This window comes from Scleropages formosus, chromosome 24 (assembly GCF_900964775.1).
Source record: "Scleropages formosus chromosome 24, fSclFor1.1, whole genome shotgun sequence".
In the NCBI taxonomy this organism is placed as follows: Eukaryota; Metazoa; Chordata; class Actinopteri; order Osteoglossiformes; family Osteoglossidae; genus Scleropages; species Scleropages formosus.
The window spans coordinates 10,468,971-10,485,760 of NC_041829.1; the positions used below are offsets into that span (position 1 = coordinate 10,468,971).

Genomic DNA, 16,790 nt, shown 5'->3' on the forward strand with positions numbered 1-16,790 from the left:
TGCTGCCCCATAAACTCTGCTAGTTTATCCTACTACTCTTATATACCATAAAATAAATAGCACTTTCGGACACCAAAAATAGAGGATGCGGTGTCTTTAAGCGTTTGAGGGATGTGTATTAATTACATCCCTTAATTACATGCTTTTAATACATTTTCGGGTCCAGCCTAGGCTAATGTGCTGTGTGTGGTGACATTATATTAAGTGCTGTGATTGTAATGACGCGCTCCGCTCCAACACGGCACTTTGGATAAAAGGTACGGATTTTTCTTTTTCGGTAAAAGTGACGGGTTGACTGTTGAATTCTTGTTTTCATAATAATAATAGAAAAAAGAAAAAAAAAAAAAAAAAAAAAAAAAAACACCGGCGCCACCAACGTCCCCGGAGTCGCGGAGCGGCCCGCATCACGTGTCTTCGTGCGCGCGCCCGCTCCCGCTCCCGCCGCCGCGCTCGAGCTCCAGGTAGGTGAGCGAAGGAGCGCCGCCACAGAGCGCCGTATCGCGGGAGCGTAACATCGCGGGAGCGCAGCAGCGCGGAGACGCGGAGACGCAAAGCTGGAGCCGAGCGAGCGCTACCCGCAGCACCTCCAGTGGACGGCGGCGGAGCGGCAGCCGCCCCCCTGGACCGATGAGCTGGCCGAGATGTCGCGGCACATCTACACCAGGCACCGGATCGGCGAAGGGCTGCAGAAGCCCATCTTTCAGGTACCGGCGCGGTGAAGCGGCCGTTCACGACACAAGCGGAGTTCTCGACTCGGGACGCGCCGGTTTTACTCACTTTACTGTACCGCGGCTGTCACGCGGTATTGTGAAGGGATTCACGCCGGAGACGGTGATCGGCATGATGATTCACCTATTATTATAATTGTAGAATTCATATTTGTCATATTTCGGAAACGTAATTAATTGCTCAAAGTTTTCTTCCTTAACAGGTACGATTTAAAATTGCCCGTTTGCTTATTCTTAAAAAACAAACAAAATGTATATGATTAATAATGTATATTTTTATATTTATATGAATAATTTGCTTTTGTTTTCGAAACTGAGCGGCCAGTTTTTTTCGTGCTTAACGTAGAGTTTTCGGATTCCTCCTTTCTTTATATGTTAAAAAAAAAAAAAACAGAATTGTGATTCCTTCTTCACAATTAGGTAAAACTTATTAGTGTAGGAATGTCCTGAAAGGGATGTAAAAGGGAGTGAAAGGAGGTGACCCACATAAGGTGCCCCCGTTTGATTAAATGCAGCTAAGAAATAATGCACAACTGACACAATTTCTTGTTATAACCCTGGATGTAGTTCACCTAAAAATGGAGCAAATTTCACAGTATAATTAGCCCTGTCTCCTTAGAGAGGTATAGGTCGAATATCTTGGCCTGAGAATATCACTCACATTTAATGAGCAATAGGTCCTCTGGCATCTATGCTAATTTTATATATATATTTAGAACACACACACACACACACACACACACACACACTGAAACTGCTTGTCCCGAGTGGGGTCGCGGTGAGCCAGAGCCTAACCCGGCAGCACAGGGCGCAGGGCTGGAGGGGGAGGGGACTCACCCAGGATGGGACACCAGTCCATCACAAGGGCACCCCAAGCGGGACTTAAACCCCAGACCCACCAGAGAAGAGACACAGGCCAAACCTGCCGTGCCACCATGCCCCTATATTTAGAAATTAGTATATCCATACATATACAGTATTTGGCTTACAAAGAGAATTGACCAAGGGCAGCTTTGCCAAGCTGATGACCCTTGTAGATGTTAGGTCACGTGACCTCCGTTGGCAGTGCGAGGTCCGGGAGCGTCTCTTCCATGTCCCGTCTGCTCCTGGTGGTGGTGAACGGGCTCTGTCTGCAGGACAGCGGGGTAGTGGGCCTTTGTCCGCCAGGGCGAGTGATCCACTGTCTGCTTTCCCTGCTCAGGTGAACAGGGGGACATATGCCCGACGCAGCCGGCTGAAGCGATCTGATGGCAGCACCACCTCCACCAGCTTCATTCTCCGGCAGGTGAGGGCGGACGGGGATGGGGGGGTTCACGTTCTCACACAAACCCGTCATGTTCATCCTTCAAAGAGCATGCTAAGTCAGCGTTTACCTCCGGCAGCGTTTACCTGTGACTCATCACTGTATGGAATCTCCAGGCAGGTGTGTAAAATCTGACCCGCTCGACCACGGTTCAATCCGTGTGAATGCACTGTGTGCTCGCTGCGTCCAAAGCCGGGTCAAGCAACGTCACTTTCACCTGTCTGGCTATTTCGGTAATGGATCTAATTACCCACAGGTACGAGAAGCATTGAAGGAAATTACTACTAGTGAACTGAAACAGAGCTACTTTAAGCAGAATCATTCTCTCTTACATTGGAAAGGCCCACACTGAAAATATCAATTTTACATGACTCATATCTAGCAGTATGACATTGCCTGCACATACAAGGGAGGCCAAGTTCACCTTCTGAAAATACAGCTCTGTTACATTTTCATAAGCCGTTCAGAAGAAAAAAATCTGGCTTTTGTTGAGCATATAAATGGTACATGGGCACATAGTGTCTTTCAAAAGTATTTATCAATTCTGTCATTTAACTGAATCACAATCGATACATTGAAATTTCATGTTCTCTGATATTTTATTGAAAACACTGAAAATCAGAACGATTTTGTGGTGAAATGATTTTTGTGTTAAAATATGTTTTAAAGAAGCATTGCGGTACACACTTACAAAAACAAAAGTGCATCTCGGTAGCCACTACTTCCAAACTGTGAAAAACATAATTTAGAAAAAATTCAATTCATACTAGTTCAATAATTATCGTATGTGGCTTTGGAGAAAACTGACTTATTAAATGAAAAAATCTGTCATAGCACATAGTTGTTAAAGATTTCCCACCAAAGAGTTAAAATGAGTTTTGAACTACTTTCCGGTGTGAGACAGGCATGCCGTGGTGTCAGAGGAGTCCACTGGGCTTGTAGGATCAGAACATCACTGATCATCAAGGCCACATGTTCAAGGACTTTACTGTGAGTCTTGTGGAGTTGGAGACAGCGCAGTGGCGCTGCAGACACCCCTAGGAGAAACTGGGCCACTTGGAGATGGAACGTCCTGGAATCTGGTGCTGTGTGAACCTCCGTCAGAAAGCGTGCCCTCTCTCTGAAAGAGACCGGAGCTGAACCCTCAGAAGGAGAACCTCCCCCAGTCATGGCTGTGGACAGTTAAAAGTGGCAGCGGATCACAGCAGTTGGTGGCTCATTAGCAAAGTATTCATGATTGTCTTGGTATGAGGAAACTAAGTTCAGTAATATTTGATAGACATAATTAGATTTATTGGACCACCTTTATATCAAGCAGTCAAAATGACCCAAAAAAATCTACATCAAAAAGGTTCTTGGTTCTGGCTCAGATGTGGCAAAATGACCACCCTCTTTCACTCAGATCTGCTGAATCTCTCTCAGCATGTAAGAAGGGTTTCTTTTGCACTCATATCTTCCCTGATCTCCTGTGTATGGTGGAATGAGACCAACAGCGTACTTAAGAATCACGTGTCTGTATTCAGTTCTCTCCTTCTCCTGGCGTAATACTCTTTTGTATCGAGGATCATAGAGAATATTGGTGGTCTCCGTAGCCCGGGTAGATGGTTGAGGTGTTCGTTGTTCGCCGAGCTTGGCATTTAGGTTGCAGACGTTTCGTGGTGACGAAGCGTCTGCAACCTAAATGCCAAGCTCGGCGAACAACGGACACCTCAACTCTTTCGTATCGTTTTCTGAGATTTATTTTGCTTTGGAAAAGTGTCTGCTAACTCAATAAAGGTAGCAGTTGTTTCTGTAAATGAAATTACTATTTTGATAAAATGAAGTAAATTACGGTAAATAACATTTTGCATAAACAGCCACATGCAGGCGTTTTTTTTTTTTTTTTTTTCGCTCCTTTGCATTTAAATGTTAAATGGTTAGGTGTCTTTCTTTGGATCAGTACAGAATCTAGGAATTGTATACTTGCTTGTTAATTTAATGAATCTCAATTAGCTTATGCAGCATAGTGTCTCACCATGTGGTGCTTGGCCAGGCCCCAAATGTGAACCCTCCGAACCAACCAATGCTGAGTGTGTCTTCCAGCGGCTCTGTCTCACAGTCATGTGTACATGTTGACGCACTCCTCACCATCTTTCACGCCAGCAGATTCATAAACGGCCCCCACCGCAGTCTTTAATCCCCCTGCCAGTCGGAAAGGCAGGTTTCAGAGGTGATTAACCGCAACACTGCCTCTTGCTTATTGAGAGTGTTTATATTTAGCACCTGCATGGACGCTGAACAAATATTCAAGCTGTTGAGGCTGGAAAGACTCTTTTCAGGTACACGGCAGTCGATGTAATTGCGTTTCATTTCATCACATTGCATTAATCAGTGTGGCGATTATGAGGAAGTGATTTGCATAAACTGACAGTGGTGTTGGGGCTTCTCAGCTTGGTGGTGAACCTCCCTCTAAAGGGGGATTGTGGGGGTTCTGTAGCCGGGTCCCCTTGCTGTGAATGATGGATGCTGAAGAACATCATGACTTCATGAAGCCATTCTTTTTCAAAGCACAGTTGTCGCCTCTTATAGAACAGAAACCTTGACCTCTAGAGCCATGAGATTTAGGCACTGGGCAAATCCCTTAGTCAATCTGTCCATCCTGGCCAAATAAATTCAGTGAATAAGGTGTGCTCTGTCTCAGGTGAGTCAGGTAGGAGTCAACATGAGACACTGGCAGCTTTGAGGAAACAACGCAAGGTGACTTACACTGCTACATACACTACTTGCAATGAGCTACTCATCTGTATATCAGTGAAACACACTCTCTGTGTCACTTGCACACTATGGCTCACTTCGAGTCACCAGTTGACCTGAACAGCATGTCTTTGGACTGTGGGAGGAAACCAGAGTACCCAGAGGTAACCCACTCAGACTCAGGGAAAACATGCGAACTCCACACGGGGATTGAACCCGCATCTGTCACGTCCACGCCCACAACACAAGCGACAACACCCGACTCCGCACTAGCTCCTGAGTAATCGCTCACCCTATAAAGACCCTCTTCAGCTCCCGTAACGTTGCGGAATCTCGTTTGGGACAACCGCCCTTCCTCGCATTACTTCGCACACACACTTACTCTATTCTCTGTCCATGATCTCCGGTTTTTTGACTCCTTGCTTCGTTCTCCGACCACGTCCATGGATCCTCATTCCTGTCCTGTTCGCCGACCGACCGACCCTTCGCCTGTCCATGATTTTGAGAACTTGCCTCTTCCCTCGACTTCAGACGAACAACGCTCAGTGGGTTCAGCCGTCCCGGCTCCCTGTGTTCCCCGTGACAGCATCCTCTTGTACCACTCCGGTGCTGTGAGACAGCAGTGCTACTCATTGTGTCACCGTGCCAGGGAAGTGGAGTAGCGGAGTTGGAGACCCAGTGTGAAAAAATATTAACTATATTAGTTTGTACAAAAATGAAAGGCATTTTTGTAGACCTGTGCCTGGTTTCAGTTCATGACTGAAAGTTCAAGTTTTGCTCCGCAGATAAGCTGTCTCGCGTGAAACACATTCGAGTGAACGCGTAGTCTTTCTGCACCTATTCTAAGAACTTCTAGATTGAAAATGGCATTTATCAGCTCCTGTGAAGTCAAAGTGAAGCTTGGCTCTTGAGAACAATGTTGAATTAATAAAGTGCGAAAGCCATTTACTTTAAAAATATTACAGTCAGTTTACATTAAAAAAAAAAACGAGCCTGACGTCAAAATGTCAAGGCATAATGTCCACCTGTCCATTCTTTTGTATTTCTTTCTATATTCTAGTGCTTGCAGTTGAGTGTATTTGACTGTTTGCCTGTTTACCTGACAGTTACTTTACAATGCTAGACTTATACCCCAAGCTACTTACAATTTTTCACCCATGTATACAGCTGGACATTTTTCACCAGAGGTGGGAAAAAGTCGTATTTACACAAGTCATGAGCAAGTCAAGTTGAGTCGGCGCACTTAGTAAAGCAAGTCAGGTCGAGTCATAAGTAGGAATTCATGAATAGAACTATCACAGATGTTGCCTGTCAATGAACAGTTTTATTGTGAAATGACGTCTTCTTTTTACAGGTATCCTTAGATTTACGAGCTCTCTTTGTTCAAAATTTTGGAATAACGCCTCGTGGTTTTGTGCCTGATTTTCAGTTGATGAAACCAAAAATCATTATAATAAAATTCACCCAAAATGTCCACAAAAATAAATTTAAATAATTAAAATTAAATTTAAATTTGAATTTAAAATTTGTGTACTGCGGGAGTGAAGCGGAAGTGCAGTAATCATCTACGCAATTTATGCATCTGAATAACTACTGAGTTAAATAACATTGATTTGATTAATAATGAGTTATGTCCATCCCAGGTTCCCGAACCCCACTGCGTTCTGCCTCCGGTTGCAGCTCTAGAGGGGAATGTGAATGGGAGCAGGAGTGTGTTCTATCCAGTCGCACACTCATCACCTCCTTGTCCACGATCTCGTCTGCTTTGTGAAGCTTCGTGAACGCCGCCCCCCTAGGTGTCGTCATGAGGGATCAGCTGAGCTGTGCATCAGACTGCTTGGGTCATGCCTCCCTCTCACCTCAGGGCAGCCCCCCCTGGGAGGGCGGCTGCAGGGGCTCTGCGGGGGGGTCGAGGCGCTTTAAGTGTTTTTCTCATGTGTCTCAGAATAGAAGGTTCCAATTAGACCTAGTGTGTGTGTGTGTGTGTGTGTGTGTGTGTGTGTGTGTGTGTGTGTGTGTGTGTGTGTGTCTTGGCAGCTGTAGTTCCTGGTTTAATCCATAGAGGGCACAGCTTGCTTGATCTTCCTGCTGAGAGCCGGTTGCGCGCGCGTTGAACGGTGTTGTTCAACCGTCTACTTTTTGCTGCGTGTAAAGTACATTTAATTATCGGTTGCATCTTTCTGTGTATGCCTGTGGAATGAGCTGGATCTTCTGAATAGAGCCTTTGAATGAAAAATTATAATGCTGAAAGTTATCTAAAGACACCTCTCTGTGGATTAATCTCAGGGAGAAGAAAGGTGGTGTGATGCCATATTGCCATATGCGTCTTGGTTGTTTATTTTCCCTCTGTTTTATTGTATGGTGGAGCCTGAAGGATTTGAGAGTATTGGCTGTGTTTTATGTTACACCTCCAGTGTGTGTGTGTGTGTGTGTGTGTGTGTGTGTGTGCTCCCATAGTGCTGGGTGTTACCTCCCCTTGCATGGTCAGTGGAGGCTGGGGGTTCTTCACAGGGTGTTGGACAGTATAGTTGGCTATAGAAATATTCAGTAGGACACTGTACTAGAACCCAGCGGAAGCACAAAGGGTAAACAGTGTGAGAAGTCTGCCGAGAGGGTCGAGGCAAGAAGGAGAGGATGGGTGATGAAAGGGGGTGGAGGCAGGGCTTTTAAGACCCCCGCTATTCCTCATTCACAGTGATGAAGAAGAGGTGCCCCAGCCAAGCGGAGCACTGCCAGCCAATCAGCTGCCTGCTCCTGGCTTTGTCACCGCGCTCACACCGGGGACGCTTCGCTCCCCCGCTCTGTGGTCGCTTGGGCTGGGGGGCCTCCAGGGACAAACTCACTGCTGCGTGGTGTGTTGTGGATGAGCAGGAAGTCAGTTCACCAGGCAGCCCAGGGACACCACAAAGGGCTGAAAACGCCTTTTTTTTTCTTTTTGTTTTGCGAGGGGGGCGATTGTACCCCCCCAGATCAGTTTTTTTTTTTTTTCCTTTGCCATTTGTTGAGTTGCGCTTTGCAGAATACTGAAGCTCCATGTACGACAATTTGTATCTGCATGGATTTGAAGACTCGGAGGCGGTGAGTGCACTGGACCGGCTGGACTGGCTGGACTCGGGGGGTTCGAGGGCTAGGGACCGGGGACTGGAAGAGGGGGTTGGAGGGAGGAGTGCTGGGAAACTGAGATGATGATACATGCACGCAGCTCACATTTTCCAGCACGCTCCTCCATTGGACGCAGTCTGGCTGAGCACCACAGCGAAAAATGAAATATTGGCTGCAGGGACATTTATTCCTTATCACCAAAGCCTTGATGACCGATGCCTTTTCTGCTCGAGGAGTGTGTGCCGTGAGGGCTCCTGGTTAATTAAATGCTGTCTCGCTGTCCGTTTAAGGTTGTAATTGCGTAATTTGTCATTATGTGGCCTCATGTGAAAGAGCATTGGATACGGGTCTCATTTAAAGAGACGGCGTCCCCTTTTCCCTGCGCTCCTCCTGCCACATTTTGCATGCAGGCAGCTTTCACGGGCAGGGATACACACTGTCTGCTGGACTTTTAGAGCTGCTCTTTTTCTCATCCACCTCTGTACCTGTTTGAAGTGTGGTGCAGAAGCACATGGGCAACAGAGGCAGGCTTTCGTTCCCTTGTGTGTGTGTGGTGGGAGCACTGAGAGGACATCCGTGCTCAAGCAGGAAGACCTTACCAAAGACGTAAGATGGAAGGTCTGCTTGATGAGGCACATGTTAGCGCAGCGCCAACGAGCCTCTTCTCCCATCACTAACGGGTTTCCCAGAGAAGTATGAGAGAAAACTCCTCTTTGCCCATCAGGACTGCATGGAGTCTTCTGATGGCTCTTACTTTTAAAAAGCAAAAAAATTCAAAACGTGAAAAAAAAGCTGCCTACATTTTAGGTAAATGAACGAGTAATTTGTTAATGAGTTAATGTATTAATAATTTCTAATGTAAATGTAATGATATTATGCATATTGCAATGTGTAATATATAACAATAATATAGTGTTACATATATTTTACATATTGTTATTTGTCAATGAGTAATTAACTTACTGAATATTCCATCGTAGCTTAAATACGCACAAAATTCAGAATTGTATTAAAAGTAATTAAGAATAATGAGGAAGTTTTAAAGCATCATCGGCCTCTTATCTCACACTGGTTCATTTTTTTTCCAATTTTAATACAAGGAATGGTATTTTGAGAGGAATAGCAAAGCTGAACATTTCCTAGTACGAAGAGATGTTTATTTTTTTTGCATTTTTTCATTTTGTTAATTTAGCTATGTTTGTATAGGGTTCTGTTGAATATTTGAGTAATTTAAGTTGCAGTGTTGGAGGAATAATAAAGCTGTACACTCTTGGGCAACACCGGCAACTGCTCACATTGCAACCCTACTGATAACTGTTTTCCAGCTACCTGTTCTCTACGGAGTGCTTGCTTTGTGCTTTAGTGCAAATCCAAAGGGAAGGAAAACAAAGACATCTAATAAAGTGACCTGAGTTGGCCTTAAATGGCATGACATTCGTTGACATACATGACATACAGCCTGGCTTTGGAACGTCACTTTGTCAGCGGTAGAAGTTCTTGATGGGCGACAGGCTTCTCTGTCTGACATGTGGCCACCACATACATGTCATGGAGGACTGACATGGCAATCCCGAGTTAAGGCTGAAGTTGAAAGTGTGGCCTGTATTTCTGTGTACAGTGATGTGAGAAAGGATGTACACACTCTTTCAGTTCTGTGGTTCTTTTTTTTTATGTCAACCTGTAACTAACCCTCAATTAGTTCTCGACCAGTCCCAAGTGTCGATCGGTTTCACCTCATGTGCCAAATGACAGATTTTACTTTTTACAGATTGGAAGCGATGTATGGAAAAGTAAACGTAATTTCATCAGTCAGTGGTTTGTAGAACTCGATGAGCAGCAATAACTGAATCAAGGGGACAGCTGCTTGTGTAGTAGTTAGTGCTGCTGCCTTTGGACACAAAGGTTGCAGGCTTGATTCCCCCCCCATCTAGCTGTAGTACCCTTGAGTAAGGTACTAACCCTAAAATTGCTCCAGAAAAAATACCCAACTGTATAATTCAATTTATTTTTATAGAGCACTTTTCTCGCACAGTGACACAGAGCGCTTTAACACAGGCATAAGGCAATAAATAAATAAATAGGTAAATAACTGTAAGTACCTTAACATTGTAAGTTGCTTTGGAGAAAAGTGTCAAATAAATGTTAATTTTCCATGTGACTTCATTGACCACATACACTGGATTAGAGAAGTTCTGGCCCACTCCTTTCAGCAGAAGTGCTTCATGGTCAGGAGCTTGATTTAGCCATTCCCAAATCCTGGTTATTTTCTTTTTCCGTCTTTCAGTCCTGGATTTACTGGTGGCCACAGCATCCTTGCCCGTTTGAATGATCCCTTCTTGGCAGAGCCAATAATTATTTCTTATAACTCTACCAACTCTAACATTTCTGATGTTACTACCCCAACTGCACTGTTTTCGGTAAAAAGAGCTGAACTAAAACTTCCATCAGCAAACAGATGAAACAACCAAAATGAAATTAGATGAAATATGTGTGTGCATTGAAAGTGTTAGGAGGGGTATAGGTGGGTTTGGCTGGGCCTTGCTCTGTAGTGGGTCTGGGGTTCAAGTCCTGCTTGGGGTGCCTTGTGACAGACTGGCATCCCATCCTGGGTGTGTTCCCTCCCCCTCTAGCCTTGCCCCCTGTGTTGCCAGGTTAGGTTCCGGCTCACCGCGACCCTGCTGGGGACAAGCGGTTGAAGACATTTTGTGTGTGTGAGTGATTAAAAATCTTAGTGCACAGTGATGCAGATGGAATATAAAAACTAGTGCTGACTCACAGTGTAATTCATACAAATTTGAAAACTGCAGGTTGTAGAAAGATGAATGAAGTTAACCTCAAAAGAAATATGTAACTTTTGTATACTGCTATTACTGACTATAGCATTAATTCATTTTGACATTTGTTGGCTCAGCATATTAAGCAGCAATAATTAACAACTCACTTCAACAAATTAATGTTTCCTCAAAATTCTTCAGTAGGTGGATCACACCTGATATGTGATGTGTACGACCAGGAACAGTGGGTACTCTGTAGTCTTAGGGATGTCTGAATTGTAACCTTGAGCAAGGTAAATACCCCGGACTGCTGCGGCACAACTGTACTGCTGTGTTAATTTCTAAGTTGTTTCGAATAAAGCTATCAAGTAAATGACACATTAGAATACATTTTCAGTATAAACATGGACCAGATTTGCGCCCATGGATTTTCACCCCACCTGTGCTGCTTGGAAAATTCTCAGTGTCTATCAGGCTTCCAAACAGAACACATAGAGCCTTTTATTGAAAAGGCTTTTCCTTCAGAGAGACTGGCAACAGTTGTGACTCTGTTTCACTGATTTTGGGTTGTAGAGCGTGATCAGGTCTTGTAGATATTGGGAAGCAGATCCATCGATGGTTTTGTAGGTTGTAACCAGTGTCGTGAATTTGATCTGGGCAGCTATAGGAAGCCGATGCAGAGAGATGAGGAGGGGTGATACGTAGGAACGCTTTGGCAGGTCAAACTTGTTCAGTAGTGTTCTGTATCAGCTGAAGAGGATTCGTGGCAGAAGCCAGAAGGCCAGGCAAGAGAGCATTCCAGTAGTGCGGAAGGAATATCGCCATGGCCTGGACAAGTAGTTGCGTAGAGTCTGTTGTAAGATAAGGACGGATCCTGCGGATGTTGTGCAGGATGTATCTGAAGGTCTGGGTTGTGGCTTCAATGTGCTGAGAGAAAGACAGACTTGAGTCAATCATTACTCCCATGCTCTTAGCTAATGAAGTAGGTTAACTGAGTGAGTTATCCAGTTTGATGGAGAGTTTTTGACAGGAAGATGGAGAAGCCGGGAGGTGAAGGATCTCTGTTTCAGAGAGGTAGAGTTGTGGGCGGTGATCAGTCATTCAGGCAGAAATGCACAAGGAGATGTCTGTAGCCCCAGGCGGAAAGGAGAGGAAGGGCTGGGTATCATCGATGTAGCAATGGTAGGAGAATCCGTAGGAGATGATGACAGGGCTGAGGGAAGAGGTGTAGACTGAGAAGAGTAGAGGTGCCAGTACTGAGCCCTTTAGGACACTAATTGAGAGAGGCTGAGGGGATGATCAGGTGCCCCGCCAGACCACTTGGCAGGATCTCTCTTATAGGTAGGACTCAAAACATTTCAGTGTAGTTAATTTGATGCCAAGCAGTCCAAGGGAGTGGAATCTGATGGTTGATAGTGTCGAATGCTGTAGACAGGCTGAAGAGGATGAGGACTGAGGAGAGTGAGGCCTCTGTAGCTCATTGGATAGCATCTGACACTGCCAGGAGAGCTGTCTCGGTAGAGTGTCCAGCTTTCCATCCAGACTGATACCCGTCGAGGAGTCATTCTTCGTGAGGAATGCAGATAGCTGATCACGTCACAGTCATTCAGTCCACAATGAATTACCAGGTAAAGGTTAGTTGAAAATGGGTCATGCAACAGAAAAATAATCCTATGCACATCAGAAAATGTACAAATCAGGGGCTGAAAGAGAACAGAACCAAGTTTTGAAATTTCAACCCCACTGAGGTGTTATGGCAGAACCACAAAGTGAAAAAACCTGTCTGTAAAAAATGGCCTCAAACATCACTGATAAACTCATACAGAAAATAATCATTTCATATTTTTGGTGCTATATGGATTTTAGAAGCTATTGATTAATGTAGAGTGTTTGCTTTTCCACATATGCTTTCTGCACGTTGACTAATTTTTGTTTCAGTAAACAATAACACATTTAAATGTGTTGCATTTAATACACTGCTTTTCATATAAGGTTAAATTTGTTTGGTCTTATGAAAGTAGTATGTAGGGGAAAACAAGAGGTTCCTTGTTTTCAACATATGCCTGTGATGATAATATTGAAAACCGAGACTTTATATTTTAATGTTTACAATATTTCAACCTTATGAAAATAATGACATGCATTTAATTTGCTTAGAGGTGTCATAAGTGGTGATCATGAAATAATTGAAATGTTGTTCTGCTCCAGGTCAGGTTTAGGAACGTAGTTGTGGAAATGTTACCTCTCCAGAGTAAGTTACCGCACCGTTGGGGAATGAGGAGCATGTACCAGCTACGAGATGAGATTGTGTGTTCCATGAGATCGTTGCCAATTTCAGATGAGAGACACACTTGGATGATGGGAAATATCAAAGTCGAAGTTTCCTTTGTCAAAATTGATTAGAATAGTCAGTGTAAAGTTCTCCCTGTTTTAGTGTCTGAGAGTTCACGCTCCATCTTTCCATAAATATCCCATAGTACTGTTTTATAACCACGCGGTCTGGTCTTATTGAGAGATAAACATCCTCCACCTTCTATGAGAATTACCAAAACATGATCAAAAGAAGAATTTAGGTTGTGATTGAACTGGAAGATAGATGGAGATGTTATGGATTTTTGACCATCCATGTCAGACTAGCAACACAAGGTATGTCACGGGCAGTTATTGTCTGTAAGTCATCAGTATTTGCTTGGTTTACTCAAATTAGATTAATTAGCCCTATCTATAAGCATAAAGGTTATGTGTGTTGGCGACACAGGCCAGAGTGTTTAGTACACAGACAGTTAGAGGGGTTGAAGGTGAAACATCACACTCCTGTTTTAGGCCATGACTGTGCTGTGTCTCTCAGCCTTCAAGTACTCTTGTAGTGCCTCTTCATTCCGGAATGCTTCTTGGAAGCACTTCTGATAGAAAGCCACCTCTTAAAAATAAGCGTTCTACAATGAGCATCAGTAACAAATGGCTAAAATATATAATGGATACACACAAACACATACGCACACTGTTGCGGCAAACCGGAGCCTAACCCGGCAACAGGGTGTAAGGCTGGAGGGGGAGGGGACACACCCAGGACAGGACGCCAGTCCATCACAAGGCACCCCAGGCGGGACTCAAACCCCAGACCCACCAGCAAACAGGCACAGGCCAAACCTGCTGCACCACCGCACCCCCCTATAATGGATATATTCTAATACAAATTTACTACTATAGAAATACTTTTTTCTAACTTTTTCTGAGACTAGAGAAATAAGGAAAGGTATAATATGTAGGTTATGATCTTTATGAAAGTCGTTAGTTTCCATTATCGCAAGCTTCTTGAAGTGAACACATGCTGTTTCAGTGCGCTGTTGGAGATTCAGTCCAGACATGTTGCATTGGTGTGTTCTGACCACACTCGCTGACAGTTTTTGGGAATATTATTTAGACACACATGGTAAACCATCTGAGTTTAAATCGAAACACATTGACTCTTTGGAATTTACAAAGATACCGATGAAGTGATGAGTGATGGTTCCCAGCTGCTGCTATTGACTCAGATAGAGGGCGAATGACTTAGTGAGACCGACAAACGCAGGGACGCACACAGCTAACCGCGCTCTTTCTTATCCTGTTTCCTGTACTTGTAGACAGCTTTCCTTTCCTCTTTTCACATTTTCTCCTATTCTTCCTAGCGGATGAAGCTGCTCTTATTTTTAGGTTTTGGCTTCTCTGTCCCTGATTCCATTCTTTTAACTTTCCCTTTTCTTAACCTTTCTCTCTCTTTATTAAATTCTTCTCTTGTTCTGTCTCCTATTACTCAATCTTTTTCTGTCCATCTTTCCTTTCTTTCCTATGTTTTTTTCTTCTCACCTTATCCTGGGCTTTCTGTTTCTAGGTTTCCCCTTCCTTCTTCATCCTTAAGACAGCATCTTTACAGTTGTACTGCCGCAGGACTTTTTTATTTCTCTGTCTGTAGTCCATTCTGGGTTAAATGCTACAAGTATTCCTTGGATCTGTTTTCCCAGGCCTCTTGGGAACATGTTTTTCTCTATTTATTCCCTGCCATAGGGTGCTCGGTGGGATTCCTTCTTTCATGTTACTAATTATTTCTTCCATAAGGGCCCTTAGTTCATCTACATTTTCTTTACATGCAATGGTTTTCCACACCCCGTGTCATACTGTTATGTCCACGCCCGCACCTCAGTTGACAGCACCTGACACCAGTCAAGCACTTGACTAACCACTCACCTTTAAAAGACCCTCCTCGGCTCCTGTAAACTTGCGGAATCTTGTCTGAGACAACCATCCTCCTTCGTGATGCCCTGTTCTCACACTGCCCTTGTTTCCTGTTTCCGTCCTTCGGTTTGTGACCTTCGCTTTATCCCCTGACCACCTCCACGGATCCTCGCTCCGACTCTGACCGCCGATTGACCGACCCTTCGCCTGTCCCCGATACTGAGAACTCACCCGATCCACTGAGTCCAGATGAAGGATACTGTACTTGGGTCCAGCCGTTTCGGCTCCCTCGGTTCCGCGTGACACATCCCAATTGGATGATGTGCCATTTCTCTACTGATCGTTAGATTTCTTGCTTCCATCCTGCAGCATGTTCTTACAAGACCATCATATAGCATTTCACAGTGTCTTACTGAAGTTTCCCCTTTCTCTTCTCTGAGGTATGAGATGTTTGATTACCTTAGCTCAGCAAGGAGGTTTAAATCAGTAACTCGCAATTTCACTAGTGACACTTCCACTCTTGGGATGGCACATGTGTTTGGTGATAGCTAAGCAGACATGTCTGATTCATATTTTGTCGAGGCCACACAGGTTGAGTGATTGTTTGTGCGGACTTCAACCAGTGCCTTACTGGATCTTCTAAGTTCAGCCTTTGCTAAAGTTTTGGCACGTATTCTTCTTCTGAGGATTCTGTCTCATCAATGATCAGCCTTACTAGAGTACTCGCCACAGTTCCTTATTTGAGTCCCAATCACAGATCAGATTCCTCAGGCCCCTAAGTAGTCTTAGAATAAGTAGTCTTTTTATACTATATGGTTTATAGTATATGGGGGGTGCGGCGGGTTTGCCCAGGTCCTGCTCTCTGGTGGATCTGGGGTTTGAGTCCTGCTTGAGGTGCCTTGCGACGGACTGGCGTCCCATCCTGGGTGTGTCCCCTCCCCATCTGGCTATGCACCCTGTGTTGCCAGGTTAGGCTCCGGCTTGCCGCTACCCCGCTTGAGACGAGCGGTATCAGAGAGTGTGTGTTTATAGTAGCTTTTATAATATAACAGATATTTAAAGTGGTTGAGACAGACGATACAAACAAGACAAACTGTATATAATTCATTTATAACTTACAGTTGTAGTAGACCTTAACCTTTAATAAGTACTACCACCTACCACCAGCATGTATACTGAAAACAATAATAGACTAAGCTTTGAACCCTGATGTACGCCGTTTTCAACTCTAAGCAAAAACAAAGTTACGCAGCCATTGAATTTTAGCACAAACTATTCTGGTGAGTGGATAAATAGGAGCCACTTGTCCTGAGGCGAATCGGAGCCTAACCTGGCAACACAGGGCGCAAGGCTGGAGGAGGAGGGGATACACCCAGGATGGGACGCCAGTCCATTGCAAGGCAGCCCAAGCAGGACTCGCACCCCAAATCCACCACAGAGCAGGACCCGACGAAACCCGCTGTGCCACCACACCACTGTTACACTTTAGAATAGTACCCATTAATCCAACCAGAGATTCGAGTCCATTGAGTAAGGTTCTGTGGTCAGCAGCATCAGATGAGTAATAGGTAGTGTAATGGTGAAAGCACCTGCCTTTGAACCTGGAAGATTGCCGGTTGAATCCGATCTCTAACTGCAGTAACCTTGTACAACGTGTGTACCCTAAATTGCTCCACCGGAAAAGATTACCTGGCTGTATATATGGGTAAAAAATTGTAAGTTATTCTAGAGAAAGACATCAGCTATATGAATAAATGTTGGTAGAGAACTGATAGATTTAAACCCCAGGAGCATTCTAGTTTATCCTTCTTGCACAGTCTTTGTGTCTCCTGACTCAAGGAATCACAGTCTGCACACACACTGGCTGAAATGCTTGTCCCAAGCAGGGTCACGGCAAGCCGGAGCCTAACCTGACAACGCAGGGCACAAGGCTGG

The 16,790-nt window shown here is 44.5% G+C and overlaps 1 protein-coding gene across 3 annotated transcripts in view; it reads left to right on the forward strand.

The window, feature by feature from the left end:
- Window positions 1–479: 479 nt before the first annotated feature.
- The window catches only part of LOC108936607 (voltage-dependent L-type calcium channel subunit beta-4-like), a 31,418-nt gene continuing 15,107 nt past the window's right edge, over window positions 480–16,790 (forward strand). For 2 of the 3 annotated variants that reach the window (XR_001966294.2, XM_018756098.2), the window contains exons 1-2: window positions 480–704; window positions 1,930–2,013. Coding sequence is in view for 2 of the 3 variants with exons in the window: in XM_018756098.2 (XP_018611614.1) it covers window positions 642–704; window positions 1,930–2,013 (147 nt within the window). In the remaining variant the exon portion in view is untranslated. Of the gene's footprint in view, window positions 705–1,929; window positions 2,014–7,493; window positions 7,843–16,790 lie in introns of those variants that run through there. The other variant, XM_018756097.2, reaches the window with a different exon arrangement.